At 38.3% G+C, this 16,520-nt stretch overlaps 1 protein-coding gene across 4 annotated transcripts in view; it reads right to left on the reverse strand.

Moving 5' to 3' along the window:
- Window positions 1-16,520, reverse strand: part of ZNF512 (zinc finger protein 512) — a 34,481-nt gene that overhangs the window by 14,542 nt on the left and 3,419 nt on the right. Inside the window, exons 3-10 of one of the 4 annotated variants that reach the window (XM_081254755.1) lie at window positions 9,467-9,651; window positions 8,563-8,658; window positions 7,886-7,969; window positions 7,102-7,226; window positions 6,476-6,562; window positions 5,962-6,060; window positions 5,208-5,375; window positions 2,316-2,510 (exon numbers count right to left, since the gene is read on the reverse strand). In XM_081254755.1, the coding sequence (XP_081110881.1) occupies window positions 2,316-2,510; window positions 5,208-5,375; window positions 5,962-6,060; window positions 6,476-6,562; window positions 7,102-7,226; window positions 7,886-7,969; window positions 8,563-8,658; window positions 9,467-9,651 (1,039 nt within the window). Of the gene's footprint in view, window positions 1-2,315; window positions 2,511-5,207; window positions 5,376-5,961; window positions 6,061-6,475; window positions 6,563-7,101; window positions 7,227-7,885; window positions 7,970-8,562; window positions 8,659-9,466; window positions 9,655-16,520 lie in introns of all 4 variants that reach the window. The other 3 variants (XM_081254754.1, XM_081254757.1, XM_081254756.1) reach the window with 3 other exon arrangements.

Consider the following 16,520-nt stretch of genomic DNA (forward strand, 5'->3'; position numbering starts at 1 on the left):
AAGTCTAAAATTATTCAAAATACAAAGGTTTTTTAAAAAAGGAATATGTATTTGTAAAAGAGTAAGAAATATATATTGATCTCTGCACCCTAGATCCTGCTAATACTTAGTCTTTGACCCTGGTACTTGACACAGAGCTCCTAAAATTTGTAATTCCCTCAGTTATAGGAATATCTGACACAGAGCTCCTAAATCTCTTGGAATTTCCTGGGTGACAGAAGCATCTTTTGTTCTAATGAGTTGACTCTTGGTGGACTCCTAGAAGGGGGCTGGTCACCAGAAAGACAAAGCAATGATGAGAAGTTTGGAACTTTCAGGCCCACCTCCCACTCTCTGGCAAGCAGAGAGGGTACGAAAATGGAGTTAATAATCAATTATGCCTATGCGATGAACCCTCCATAAAAATCCCCAAATAACAGGGTTCAGAGAACTTCTGGGTTGGTGAATATATCTATGTGCCAGGAGAGTGACACACCCCCAACTCCACAGGACAAGAGCTCTGATGCTCAGGACTCTTCCAGACCTCACCTTATGTATCTCTTCATCTGGTTGTTCATCTGTACCCTGCATTACATCCTTTATAATAAGCCAGTAAACGTGTTTCCCTGAGTTCTGTGAATCATTTGAGCAAATTATCAAACCCAAGGAGGGGGTCATGGGAACCCCAATTTATAGCCAATCCATCAGAGTACAAGTTGACAACCTGGGACTTAAGACTGGAACCTGAAGTTGAAGCAGTCTTATGGGATTGAGCCCTTAATTTATATGATCTGATATTAACTCCAAGTAGATAGTGTCAGAACTATATTAAATTGTAGGATACCCAGCTGGTGTTGGAGAATCGGCCAGTGTGGGAAAACCCCACACATCTGGTATCAGAAGTGTTGTGAGTGTGTAGTAGTGTGAGAGTAAAGGAAAACACAGGAGGTTTTCCTAAACAAATTGCTTGTGTTTGCATCAAGAAACACCAGAAGGACACACAAGAAACTAATAAGAATGGTTAATCATAGATACAGGAGAGGAAAAAGACAAATGAGAGTGAGATATCTCAATGTTTGTCATCGTTTTGACTTTTGAACCACAATCCAAAAAATTAAGTTTTTATGTTTAAAAAAAATAATTATGCCTTAAAACCCATACACGGTCAAAATATAAAACTGTTTGATGATTTTGAGAAAGTATCTGCTAGGTAACAATACCAAAACTTATCAGTGAGCTAACAAATTCTCTAACGCATACCATGCAAAATGAAAGCAACTGGACTGCAATATCACAAAATATATGTATCTGTGCAAAATTCACATCTAAACTGAATTTAGATAACCATGTACTTTAGCCTGTGGCATGAAAAAAGTGGCAATAAATCTGAAACAAGAAAGGATGTTCTGATGTTCAAAAACAGGATCCAACTTCTTGGACACCAGTAGGACTGATTTTTAGACCAAATAAGAAAAAGTGTTAACTTCTAGATTTGACCTATTTTCTTATAATACGTAACATTCCTCTCACATGGGTCAAAGCACTAGGCCAAATCTAAACTATTCTTCTTGACACCCTGGAGAGTAACAGACCCTTAACTCTGATCTTAGTCCTTACTGTATAGCCCTCCAACCCCTTCCCATGACTACTCCACTGTCATATACTCCTTGTCTCCTCTTGGCCAAATAGGGCTCCTTCCCTCTATGATCTGTTTATTCTAAACCAAAGGCTTCCAAGCTGGGTTCTGCACCCCTCAGAAGTACATCTGGGGCCATGGAGGGGAATGATAAAAGTATCAAGGAGAAGGCTAAGTAGACAAGCCTTTGGGCTCACTACCCCTAGTTACTCAGAGCAACTCCATTTTTAGTTATTTTATATACTGGTGTTTTGCATAAGCTTTTATTACTTGGGAAAAAAAGTAGGTGGGGAAAGGGGTTCTACTGCTATAAAAACAAACTGAAAACACCTACCTAAATATTAAACTACTACATATAAAAATAAAATAAAATAAAATAAAAATAAACTACTACATATGAACTAACAAAGTGGAAATGTACTGGGCAAAGACCAAACAAAAAAGTGACCTGGGAATTCAGGTTCACCCTGGAAGTAGCCTAAAATTAAGAGGGCTCCTTAAAGAACTTCTGAAAAAGACTGTCACTCTAGGACCTACATGAATCCAAACACTGAAGCTGGATCAGATATACTCCATCTCCGAGGATAAAGGAGCAAAATATTGTCTATCATGTACTCACTCAAGTGTGTTTACTTCTCTGTATGTAGTAAGCCCAGTATCAGACATAATGGTTCAAAATTAATACTACTTTCTGCCTCACCTTCCGATCATCAGGTACCAGATCCTGAAGCACCTTTCTCTTAGGCCACTCCTTGGCCAGTTCAGCAGAGGCCAGCTCCTGCAGGTGGTATACAGCTATCTTGGCAGAACGCCTCTGAACTCGGCCCCCACTCTTTGGCTCCAAGTTCATGTCCTTCAAGCACTCTGGCTGTCCTGACTCTGGAAAGAAGGATATCTGCAAGAATAAGACACAGTAAAGCACAGGCCTGAGAAATGGCTTCCATCAGATCCAGTGATTAAAGGCTGTCCTTCCTGCTCTCAATACTGAAAGAGCTATTTAAAAAAAAAAAAAAAGGAAGAAAAGAAAGCTACTTACTAGCTTGCTAACCACTAGTATAAAGTTCTACCATCTTAATGCATATTTTACTGGTAAAAAGCTTCTTAGCAGGATAAAATCTGTTATGTTGGAATAAGTGAAAGTGGTTAAAAGTCAAGATATACCCATATACAAAGAAATAAACATCAACCCATATACAAAAATTAATTCAAAATGGATCATAGCCATAAATGTAAACCATAAAAGTATAAAAATTCTAGAAGAAACCTAGGGAGAACATTTTGTGATCCTGGGCATGATGGTTTTTTGATGTGTCAACTTGGCGAGGCTACCGTCATCAGTTAATCAACCAAACATTAATCTAGATGCTGATGTAAAGGTATTCTTATAAATCTAATATATGTCCATAATCAGTTGACTTTAAGTAGGAGAGGTGTGACAGAAAAAAGAGGCAGGAGACATTTCAAGCATGAGAGAGACTCAGTACTGTTGCTGACTCGAAGATAAACGGACCGTGAGCCAGGGACTGCAGGTAGCCTTTAGAAGTTGAGCACATCTCCCAGCAAACACGGAAGTGAGGTCCTATGCCTGAATGGAACTGAATTCTTGAACCATCTTAAAGAGCCCGGAAACAGATCCTCTCCTCGAGCCTCCACAAAGGAATAGCCCTACCGACACTCTGATTCCAGTCTTGTGAGGCTCTACACAGGGGAACCAGCTGAGCCATACTGTAACCTGGACTTCTGGCCTAATAAACTGTGAGCTAATACAGTTGTGTTGTTTAAGCCGTTAATTTTATGGTGATTGTTATAATGCAGCAAAAGAAAATTATACACTGGATTGGGCAAAGATATCTTAGATACAACAACAAAAGCATTATCCATAAAAGGAAAAAAAAAGATAAACTGAACTTTATGAAAATTAAGAATTCTGCCCTTTGAAAAACACTATAAAAAATGCAAAGACAAGCTACAGACTGGGAGAAAATATCTGCAAAACATGTATCTGCTAAAACACTCGTGTCCAGGGACTTCCCTGTTGGTCCAGTGGTTAAGACTCTGCGCTCCCAATGCAAGGGGAACGGGTTTGATCCCCAGTCGGGGAATTCAGATGCTGCATTCCGCACAGCACAGAAAAAAATAATAATAATAAATAAATAAATAAATAAAAGATATGGGAACATATGTATATGTATAACTGATTAACTTTGTTATAAAGCAGAAACTAACACACCACTGTAAAGCAATTATACTCCAATAAAGATGTAAAAAAAAAAAAAAGACTTGTGTCCAGAATATATAAAAAACCCAAAATATATTTAAAACGTTAATAGCAAGACAACAAAAACTGCAACAATAAAATGAACACAGGATTTCAACAGACACTTCACTAAAGAAGAAACTTCATTAAAGACTGACATTGCCAATAAGCAGAAGAAAAGATGGTCAATATCATTAGTCATTAGGGAAATGCAAATTTAAACTGCAGTAAAATACTGCTACATACCTATTAGAATGGATTTAAAAAATGAACATGACAAGGGCAAGCTGATAAAGACGCAAAGCTCCTGGAATTCTCATACTTTGCTGGTGAGAATGAAAAATGGCACAGCCACTTAGGAAAACAGTTTGGCAGTTTCTTACCAAGTTAAACATACACTTATCATATGACCTAACAATCCTATTCCTAAGTATTTACCCAAGAGAAATTAAAATTTATTTTCACACAAAAACCTTTATATGTAAATGTTTATAGCAGCTTATTCAAAACTGCCCCAAACTAGAAATGACTCAAATGCTCTTCAACTGGTGAATGGATAAATTGTGAAATATCCATACAGTGGAATCTTAGACAGAAACAAAAAGGAATAAACTAATGATCCATGCAACACATGGATGAATCACAAATGTATTATGCTAAGAGAAAGAAGCCAGAGTCAAGAGGGTATATACTGTATGATTCCATTTATATGACATTCCAAAAAAGGCAAAACTATAGGGACAGGAAATAGATCAGTGGTTGCCAGGGGCTGGGGGTGGGAAGAACAACCGACTACAAAGGGACACAAAAGAATCTGGGGGGCATGATCAAACTGTTCTATATCTTGATCATGGTGGTAATTACATGACTGTATGATTTTGTCGAAACTCTTATAACTGTATACTAAAAAGAGTGAATATTAATTACCATATGTAAGTTATATCTTGAAACTTAATGCTAAAAAAAAAAAAAGAGGTGGGGGAGCCTAGAAATGTAATCAGGAAAAAAAAAAGTCAAGACAAACAAATTGGAATAGAGGGATCGGCTGGATAGAATTCTGCAAAATTTCTCACTTAGGGAGAATGCCTTAAGCTTTAAAAATATAGTAATGAGTTTACTTCTGCCCAGACTATACAATGAACTTTGATTTCTTTAACCTAATAATGATCAAACAGCAGACAGGAGAGCACAAAAGAACAAGAAAGAGAGAGAACAAAAACATTCATATTAAAAGGGACTACAAATGAGGAACCAAGGATGCAGGAAAGATGCAGGGGCAAGCAGTCACCGCAGAACAGATCCCCAAACAGGGTCTGGAAAGCAATCAGTACTCACAGGCCCGTGCTCTGACCTCAGGTGATACGCAAGTCCAGCCTTCGATCTATATGGCTTTCCACAGTGGTGACATTTCAGGGTCATCTTCTCCAGCTCTGCAGCCCCTTTGCCACATTTTCTGACATGATACAGATATCCCATGATGCTGGTGAAGCTACTAGAGCAACTCTGAACAAAGGAGAGAGGCCTATATTATAATCTTACATATTTTTATATGGTTTCTAAACTTCTAAACAGCCACATCATACAAACAGACGCTCTGATATCACTAGACCCTCTCCAGCATTTCCCATTCGCACAACCCTTCCTTGTCCCTGGCCCAACTGCTGTCCTATCTACCACCAAGTATGATATTCAATCAACTTAGCAATCAGTAAACTAGAACTGTGTATCTCATCTGTGTCACAGCTTCCTCTTTGGTCTATGATCCAACTCCACCGCAATATCAAACAGCCAGCAATATCAAAGTTCCTCACATGAGGTTACTACAATCCTCTTTATCACACTAAAGAAAGGATGACAAAGAAACTCCTTCAAACAAAGGGAAAAGGGAGAACAAATTTCTGGAGATGAGAAAGAAAATAAAGAACTGTTAATGAGTTCAGGAGACCCTGAAAAACAGAAGTCACTCTTATGCTGGAAGATGACACAAAACCAGGTCTGTAAGGAAGAAGTAGGAGACATGGAAGTGAGTAACAGAAAGACATTGACCTGAGACTCCAGGCAGAAGGAGTTGCTGTCTTTGGGCTCTTACCTCACGCATGCACCTCAGCTTTCCCAGTCTCTTGAGAACTGTTCGGAGACGTTCCCTTTCACTTGGCTCATCTATTTCATCTCCAGCCTTCAAGATGGGCTAGAAAGCAAGAGAAGCCAACAGGCAAATGACTCATGGACAAGACAGATAGAGAAAAAAAATTCTAACATAGGAGTATCAAGGACTGGACTAGTACCTCAGCTGATGCCCATGAAGTCTAAGTTATCTGACTCCTGGCTTTCTCCATCTTCTCCTCAACAGTGAAGTGAATGTAAAGGAACTAAGAGTTCAAAGCCTCTACCTCCCAGGATATGAACTTTGGGCTAACCTAAACACAAATACCTATGTATTATCCACATTTCATTGTGTGTAACTCTTCTATCTAAAGGGCCTTCTTACTTAACACCCCATGAAGTCCCAGAGCCTTAGCCATCTCCACTGATTTATCTACACTCGTCCAAGTAAAGGCATCCAAATACCACATAGGCTCACACAGCACAGAACACACTCTTACCAAGCTATTATGATTTGCCATGACATGATACTTCATCCCTGCCAGTGAACGAAGTTGTTTCCCACAATGATGACAAGTGAACATTTCCTACAAGGAAAAAACACTGCTCAGGGCCAGGCTGTTCAACAGAGAAAGAGAATGTCACAAAGTCCTATTCAACTGCTCTGGTCTGTATCTCCTTTATTTCCCAAATTCTGTAATAGTCAATGAATCTCAAAATCCCAAAAGCTCATTGTCATGTCCTCAAGGGCAAAGAGGTAAAGGCTATTCATTTTCAAAATAATAAGAACTACCATTTACTGAGTGCCAGTATTTGCCAAGTAATGGGGTAGGCACTTAGCATGTAATATTTCTTTTTTATCCTCTCATGGACGACACAAGGTAGTAACTATCTCTACTTTATAAATGAGAAAACTGAGGTCCACACATAAAAAGCTAAATGACACAACTAGTAAGTACCTGAATGAAGATTCAAACCCAAGTCTGTCAGACTCCAGAGTCTATGTTTTCTCTATGACACAATGCTGCCTCTTCTCCACAATAATCAGCATATCCAACACAGTGCCAGAGGTTTAAAGTTTGGGTCAAAAGTCATAACAGTTATGAAATGCCACAAAATATCTAACCTGTTTGCAGTTTTCCATGTGTTTCTTTAAGCCCTCTATGGTCTTTCTCCCCACTGCCTGGCAGGTAGGACAGGAGACACTGCCTTTATCCACAATTTCTAAGTACCACTGCTCCTCTAAACTGCCTACAAAGGAGAGAAAGGAACACTTACAATTTGCAGTATGCTCCAGAAACAAAAAGCACAATCCCAGATTTTAGGAAAAGTATCATAAAGTGGCTTTTCCTCTTCCTGGGGGAAAGACTCTTGCTATATATAACTTCTAGAAATAATTTTTTTCAGACAGTGAAGAGTTTCTGAAACTCCTACTCAATTCCCCATGATCAAAACCATCCAACAACCACTCCAAAGCCCAGTGGCTTAAAGAAATGAGCAATAATTTTTTTCCCAGTTTTACTGACGTATAACTGTCAATGGGTAATATTTTTCATAGTAGCATATAAGAATGGGATACTGAGATATATAACAATCAGTTTGCTAAGTGTTTCCTATGTGCCTGAGACTTTGTTAAATGTTTTTATCCCATTTAATTTTTCATAACAATTCGGACTGCCTTTATTATTCCTATTTAGAGACAAGGAAACTGAAGTTTGCAGAAATTAAGAGGCAGGTCAAAAAATTAATGAAGAGCCAAAACTTGAACAAACATGACTGACCTCCAAAGCCATGCGCTTAATAAGTGCCTCCCTAAAAAAATGCTTTGGTACATCATTCCTTTACCAACAACAACAAAAAAGACAGAATGAGAGAACTAGATCTCACAAAGCTTCCGACAGAAAGCATACCTGCTGCATAAGCTGGTGGTTCCTTCCGAATACGACGAGCCTGGGCTTTGGGATTAGGCTGAGTTTTAGGCCGTTGCTTCCTCCCTGACGCAAGACAGAAACTTGAAGCCCAACACATCACCTTTGCTGACCCCTCTCTAGCACCAAAATCTCTTTCCTCCTCCTCTCAACACCCTAGGCCCCACTCCCTCAACCAAATGACTCCCTTAAGTCATGACAGAAGAAAACGGTAAAATAAGGCAGGATGGGGGGACTTCCCTGGTGGTCCAGTGGTGAAGACTCCGTGTTCCCAATGCAAGGGGCCCGGGTTCAATCGCTGGGCAGGGAACTAAGATCCCACATACCGCAACTAAGCCTACACGCTGCAACTAGAGAGCCCGCGCACTACAACTACTGAGCCCGCGAGCTCTAGAGCCCGCGAGCCTCAACCAGAGAAGCCCGTGCGCCACAACTAGAGAGCCCACACGCCACAACTAGAGAAGCCCGTGCGCCGCAACGAAGATCCAGCGCAGCCAAAATTAAAAAAAAAAAGGCAGGATGGAGGCCATTCCTTGCCAAAAAATTCAAAGGGCTCAAAAGTGCTTAAGGGCCAAAATCTAAGGTCCCTCTCCCTTTCACCTTCAGAGAATAAAGCCCAGGCACGCAGTGAAAAAGAATTAGCAAAGTTACTCCCTCACCATAAAGCTTATGCTTCTTCTGAGGAAATTCTCGATAGTCTTCATCTTCTTCCTGTCTGGGTTTCCTTTTTCCTTTGGCTGATACTCCACCTGACCCTGAAATAACATAGGAAAACAAAACAAAATCTCAGTATGGTTTATATGAGAACATCTACGCCCCCCTTCAAATCATCGATCACAATACCACCAAAGAGAAAGATTATCAGCAAGCACGGGTCTTACAGAAGTGTTTGGAACATTTTTAGGGAAGTTGGTATAACTTTTCATTAACTGACTCAACCTCCCCTTTTCCTTTTGTGCTGGTCTCCATCCCAAGTGATCAACTGTTCCCTATGAAAAATAAGATCCTTCAGGCAGTGTGATTTGTTTGATCCTGATTTGAGGCTAACTGTTCAAGATAAAGGGCTACTAAGAACCCTTCAGACTATAACCACTAATAAATTCCACTTAGAATAATCCTTACACTAGCCCCTAAACCCTCAACAGAGGATCAAACTAGAACAACAGGAAAGAAAGTTCAATTCGTATGAAGAGCAAAGGCTATACCATATCACCTAGAGGAGTAAGATCAGCAGAATTTCACTCAGTGAAACAGAGGGACACTTCATGAAGCTAAGAGTATATGACAGCCTAACGCCTTAAAAAAAATTTCAGGGGACTTCCCTGGCGGTCCACTGGTTAGGACTTGGCGCTTTCACTGCCATGGCCCAGGTTCAATCCCTGGTTGGGGAACTAAGATCCCACAAGCCGAGTGGCACGGCCAAAAACAATAAACATAAAATTTCAACCACTAATAAAGAACACATATGTGGTACTTAATATTTTAAGAGCCATTTACAACAGCTACCTCAAATATAACTTTAGAGAGTTCCCTGTCTTTGGAATAAGATACTGATACTGATACCTTCAACACGGGAAGTAGCAGCTGGCTTGATCCTTCTCATCTTCATCCAGTAGGTAGACTTTCGGAAGGAGGCTGGAAAATCACTCACCGGTTCACACGAAGAAGCAGATGACGAGCCGCTTAAGGAGTCATCATGAGGGATAGTGTACTGGAAACTATTATCCTTTATGGAGCACTGGGTCCTGCTACTAACATGACACAAAGATAAATACCACAAAGGAGGGTCTGGAGTAAAGTTTCTATTACTTATATTACATCATAAGAAGATAACCAAGTTGGTTACCTGTGTAAAAAACGAAGAAGCCTGATAATAAAAACAATTTAGATTGTAATTTTCTAACAATTAAAATAGTTGACCTAGTACAATACATATAATGATTATTATACTTCACTATAATCAGAAAGCATAAGCAGTCCACATAAATGATCATTCGATAGCCCAAGTAGGCATTCCTTCCTAAATCCATCAATGAAAAGAAAGTAGTGAAATAGGGTGTTCCATGACCCTTCAGAAGATCCCCTGGATCTGTAAGCAGGTATGTCCAGGCCTCCCTATTTCTCTGGCAGAGGGACAGTAACCACTACACCTTGATGTCAGGGCACCCTCTCTTGCTTAGGCTTGATACATAGCTAAAGGAAGGGTGCTATCTTGTCTGAGTTAAGCGGGCCAGAAGTCTGGTATATGGCTGGATCCAAATGTCTAAATCTAAGACCAGTCAGTATGTAGTCAACAAACATCACTGAGTAGTGACAAAGTGTCTTCTAGATGGCTCAAAGTGTGGTAGAGCAGCAGTTCTCAAAGTGTAGTCCAAGGATCTCTGAGACATTCCTCTTCCAGCTAACTTAACTGTGTGAGGCCTGCCTTAGATTTATGGTTTAGAAATGTCACTCTGGATGCTGTATGAAAGATGACCCATGGAGGATGAGTGAAAGAAAGGAGAAGAGTTAGCAGCTTATTGCAATAGTATGGATAAGAGATGATGAAAGCTTGAACTTGAACTAAGGTTTCGTAGTAGAGATGATAAACTGACATATTCAAGACTACACTTTAGAGGTACAGTTGGTAACAATTACACATAGAGGCTTGTGGTAGCAGGTAGTTGGAAGTAACAAAGGTGACCATTCTTAGGAATAAATAAAAGTAAAATGTGATAGATGCCTGCTAAGGAATATTATGTAGCTGTTAGAAGCAATAAACCATTTCTACACATCTAGAGATATGAACGTAACTAAAAAGCATACTGTTCAATAAAAAAAAAACAGAACAAGATGTACAGTACAATGTCAATTCAGTAAATTAAAAACAATTACACAAGTAAACAGCACTAGCTATTTTATAAGGACTCACAAATATTTAAGGACAAATATCAAACTTGTTAGTATGGTTGTCTCTGGGAGGAAGGGGATGGATGTGGGGATAGGGAAAACAAAAAATAACAGGGACTTACAAAGTCAGTATGCTACAAAAAGGGAAAAATGATTCTCAGCTCTGTACATGAGGTCCAATATTACAAGTTTAATACAGAGATGTCCTGGTTCCGGCACAGTGGCATACGCCCACTACGGCCCGTTCCTCTTGCTGATTACAGCTAAAAACTCTGGACCTCAAAAAGTACACAAAAGCAGGTGGATTGTGGAGAAGAGTTAAAACTGGGAGAAGTGAGCCACATGGGGTATGTTTCCCAGTTTTTTTTTCTCTCACATGCAGCTTTGCAACATGGGTGGCCCCCGCTCACAGAACAGCATGGGCAGCCTAAATTCTCATAGAAACTCCATCTTTCTGGCCTTATAAACCAGGAAAAGGGGTCTCTATAGACTAGAGAATGTGGGGGAATCATGGAGAAGAGACAGGCAAAGAAGGTGACCTCATATTTCTGTGTACAAATCCACACAAATCACAGCTTAGCCTGAGCTATGTATGTGTGGAGCATACCCAAACCAGCTTAGCAAAGACTTTGAAAGTGAAATAAAATTTAAACAAACTACACAAGTCTCAGCCTAACCCCTGAGCTACTACTGTGAGACAGATCCAAACCAATGTCTCAAAAGCTTGGAGAACTGAAACAAGCTTCGAAAAACTAACCCCTGAGCTCTAAACCATCATAGAAAAGACTCAAAAGCATGGAACTTCAGTTCCACTGAACCAATGCCTTCAGAAAGTACGACAGAATTTATGATCTGAACCTAAACAGGTTACCTGCTAAAATAAAAACAGCAACAATCCCCAGAAGATCCTAAAAAGACCCACGGTCTACACAAATAACATTCACAATCTTGAGAATAAATTCCAAAATTACGCAATTCACAAAGAACCAGGAAAATGTGAGCAATTCTCAAAGGACAGATGATAAACAGATGTTGGAAGATGATGCAGATATTGGAACTATCAAAGCCTTTAAAGCAGCTATTATAAGTATGCTCCACGCTAGAAAGGAAAACACTGGAAATGAAGGAAAATGTAGGGATTATCAGCAGAAAGATAGAAATCATAAAAAAGAACAAATTAATTTTAAAACTGAAAAGTAACAAATAAAATAAAAACTCACTGATGGGCTAGTAATAGAATGGAGATGGCAGAGGAAAGAATCTATGAACTTGAAGACAGATCAATAGAAATTATCCAATCTGAAGAACAATGAGGACAAAAGACTGAAAAACAGTCAACAGAGCCCCAACAACCTGTGGTGTCAATATCAAAAGATCTAACTTAAGCATAGTTGTAATCCAAGAAGAAGAGGAAAGAGAGATTGAGGAAAAGTTTTTGAAAAAAATAATGGTGGAAAAATCCCCCATATTTAATGAAAAACATAAATTTACAGATTTAAGGAGCTCAACGAACACTCAATAGAAAAACACACCTAGATATATCTTAATGAAACTGTTTAAAACTGAAGAGTTTTTAAAAATCCAGAAAGCAGCTAGGAAAAAAGCACATATTACATACAGAGAACAGTGATTCAAATGATTGGGAATTTGTCAACAGAAACCAAGACAGCACAACAACATCTTTAAAATCCTGCGAGAAAAGATTTATCAATCCAAAATTCCATATTCAGTGAAAATAGCCTTTAGGAATATTTCTTCAGATGAAGAAAAACTAAGAAAATGTGTTGTCAGCAGACTGCTCTATGAAAAATGCTAAGGGAAATAATTCCAGCTGAAGGGAAAATGACACCAGAGAGAAATCTGGATTTTTAAGAATGAAGAAAGAGCACGAGAAATGGCAAACAGCCAGGTAAATATTAAAAACTCTTTAAAGCAAAATTTTAGCATTCTCTGATAAGGTTTTCAATAAATGTAGATGTAATATGTATGACAGCTATAATTTAATGGTCAGCAGGTAGGGGGTTAAAGGAATCTATATGGTCTAAGGCTTCTATATGTAAGCAACGTGGTAGTATTTTAACTCTAAGTAGATGATGAAAGGGAAGGTATATATTGTAATTCCTAGAGCAACCACTACCAAACCTCCCCCTCAAAGGAAAAAAAAAGGGTGGGTGGGGGGAGCAGGAGAGCGAGCCAAAATCAAATAGATAAATTAAAATGGCACACTAAACATTTCAATAATCCAAAAGAACGTACAGAGGAAAAACAGAGTAGAGAGAACAAATAATTACATGGTAGACCTCAATCCAATCATGCAAAAAGTAATGTAAATGTTTATGGTTTAAAGACTCCAGTTACAAGTCGGAGACTGAGAGAGTAAATAAAAAAGCAATATCCTAGTGTATGCTGCCTACAGAGGCACACTTTAAATATAAAGACATATGTAGATTGGAAGTAAAAAGATGAAAAAATTATACCATGCCATCAGCAGACACAAGAAGCCTGGAGTGGCCATTTCAATATCAGATAAAATAGACTTCAAGACAAAGAGTATTACCAGAGATAAAAAGGGACACTTCCTAATAATTAAAATGACAACTCATCAGGAAGACATAATTACTCATTGCATGTGTCTAACAATAGAGGCTCAAAGCACACAAAGCAGAACTGATAGAAAAAGAAAAGTAGACAATTCCACAATCTTACCAGAAATTTTAAGTCCTCCTCCTCTTAGGAACTGACAAGACTAGACAAAAATTGAGTAAACACACAGAAGATCTGAACTACACTATTAGCCACCTTGCTGTAGTTGACATTTATAGAACACTACATCCAACACTACGGGATATACTTTCTTTTCAAGAGCACACTGTGCATTCACAAGATAGATCGTATACTGGGCTATAAACTTTAAACTTAAAAAGATGAAAATCATACATGTGTTCTCTGACCACATCAGAATTAAATTAGAAATCAAGAATAGCAAGGTATCTAAAATAAAAAAATAAATCTGGCAATTAAAGAATCCAATTCTAAATAATTCATGGGTCAAAAATGAAATCACAAAGGAAATTCAAAAATATTTCAAGTGAATAACAACAAAAATATACATATCAAAATTGGTGGGATGCAACTAAAGCAGTACTTAGAAGGAAACTTAAAGCTGTAAATGCTTATGTTAGAAAAGAAGATCTAAAATCAATGAGTTAAGATTTCATCTTAAGGTACCTTAAAAAGAAGAGCAAAGCAAGCCCAAAGAAACAGAAGGAACAACATAATAAAAAGGAGAAATTCACAAATTAGGAAACAGACTTTACAGAAAATCTGGTTCTTTGAAAAGATCACAAAATTGACAACACTGTGGCTAGACTGATCAAGAAAAAAAGATACCAAAGATACCACAAATAACCAATGTCAGAAATGAAAGAGGGGTTATTATTATACATCATACAGACATTAAAATAATGAGAATACTTCGAAAAACTTTATGCCAAAAAAACTGACAAATTAAGATGAACACATTTCTTAAAAAATACAACTTACCAAACTGACATAAGAAGAAACTGGAGGCATAAAGGTCAGAAGGAAAAAAGTAAAACTGCCCCTACTTGCAGATTTTTTTAACAGATTTTATTCAGTTTGTTTACAAAGATAATCTCAGAAAATATATGAAATAATTACTAGAATTAAAAATGAACTGAGGGACTTCCCTGGTGGTGCAGTGGTTAAGAGTCTGCGTGCCAGTGCAGGGGACACAGGTTCAATCCCTGGTGCAGGAAGATCCCACATGCCACGGAGCAACTAAGCCCGTGCGCTGCAACTACCGAGCCTGTGCTCTAGAGCCCACAAGCCACAACTACTGAGCTCACGTGCCACAACTACTGAAGCCTGCGTGCCCTAGAGCCGGCGCTCCGCAACAAGAGAAGCCACCACAATGAGAAGTCCACACACCACAATGAAGAGTAGCCCCCGCTCACCGCAACCAGAGAAAGCCCGAGCGCAGCAACGAAGACCCAACACAGCCCAAAAATAAATTAATTAATTTATTAATTTTTAAAAAACGAATTTAGCAAGTGACAGGATACAAGGCTAAAATACAAAAATCAATTGTGGGACTTCCCTGGTGGCGCAGCGGTCAAGACTCCGCGCTCCCAATGCAGGGGGCTCGGGTTTGACCCCTGGTCAGGGAACTAGATCCCACATGCATGCTGCAACTAAGAGTTCACATGACACAACTAAGGAGCCCACCGGCTGCAACTAAGGAGCCCATGTGCTGCAACTAAGGAGCCTGTGAACCGCAACAAAGGAGCTCGCCTGCAGCAACTAAGACCCAGCACAACCAAATAAATAAATGAAATATTTTTTTTAAAAGTGTATTCTTAGCTACTAGCAACAAGCAACTAGAAGATGAACTTATAAAAATAATAGCATTTACAGTAACAAAAAACACAGGAACCTAGGAACAAATCTAGGAACCTAGAAACAAATCTAACAAAAGCCATTCAAGAATTTTACAATGAAAACTACAACACACTGGTGAGAGAAATTGAAGAAGACCTAAATAAATGGAAAAACATAACATGCTCATAAATCAGAAAATTCAATATTGTTAAAATGGCAATTCTCCCTAAATCGACCTATAGATTCAATACATACACCAATCAATACTCCAGCATGCTTCTTTTTATAGAAATAACAAACTGATTGTAGAATTTATATAAAAAGGCCAAGAAAAAAAAAAAGAGGCCAAGAAAATACAAGAGCTGAAACAATCTTGAAAAAAACAACAAAGTTAGATGACTTACCTTACCTGATTTCAGGACTTACTCTAATGCTACAGTATCAAAACAGTTTAGTACTGGCAAAAAGATAGACATACACATTGATGGAAGAGAATAATGAAAGTCCAGAAACAGACCCACACCTATACATGTTCAACTGATTTTTAACAAAGATGCCAAGGCAACTGAACAGGGAAAGGAGAGTCTTTTCAACAACTGGATATACACATGGAAAGACATTAATATTGACCTTTATAACACACCACACACAAAAATTAACTCTAAATGAGCCATAGACCTGAATGTAAAACCTATAAAACTTCTGGAAGAAAGCAAAGGAAAAAATCTTTGCAATTAGGGATGGCAAAGTTTTCTTAAATAGAATACAAATAGCATGAAACATAAAAGGAAAAAATGATAAGATTTTTATTATTTTTAATGATAAATTTAAAACTTTGGCTCTTCAAAAGACACCATTAAGAAAATGAAATGCAAACCACTGAAGAGGAAATATTCAAGACACATATAACAAAAGAACTGTGTTCAGAAAATATATTTTTTTAATTAAATTATACAATTTAATGGTGAGACAAAACACAATTTGTTTTTTTTTTTTGGGTGGCAAAAGACATCAACACACTTGACAAAAAAAGATACAGGAATGGCCAAGAAGCACATGAACAGATGTTTTACAGCATTATTCATCAGGAAATTGCTCATTAAAACCACAATGAAACACAATTATACACCCATTAAATTAGCTAAAATTAAGAGACTTACTCTCCTACATTGCTGGTAGGAATGTAAAGTAATACCGCCAATTTGGAAGACTGACAATTTCTTAAAAAGTTAAACATACTCCTGACATAGGACCCGATCAACCTTAGATGGTAAATTCCATCTTAATAAATAAATACTGTGTTAAGTATTTATCAAAAGAAACAAAA

Source organism: Mesoplodon bidens, assembly GCF_964165515.1.
Source record: "Mesoplodon bidens genome assembly, chromosome: 14".
Taxonomy (NCBI): Eukaryota; Metazoa; Chordata; class Mammalia; order Artiodactyla; family Ziphiidae; genus Mesoplodon; species Mesoplodon bidens.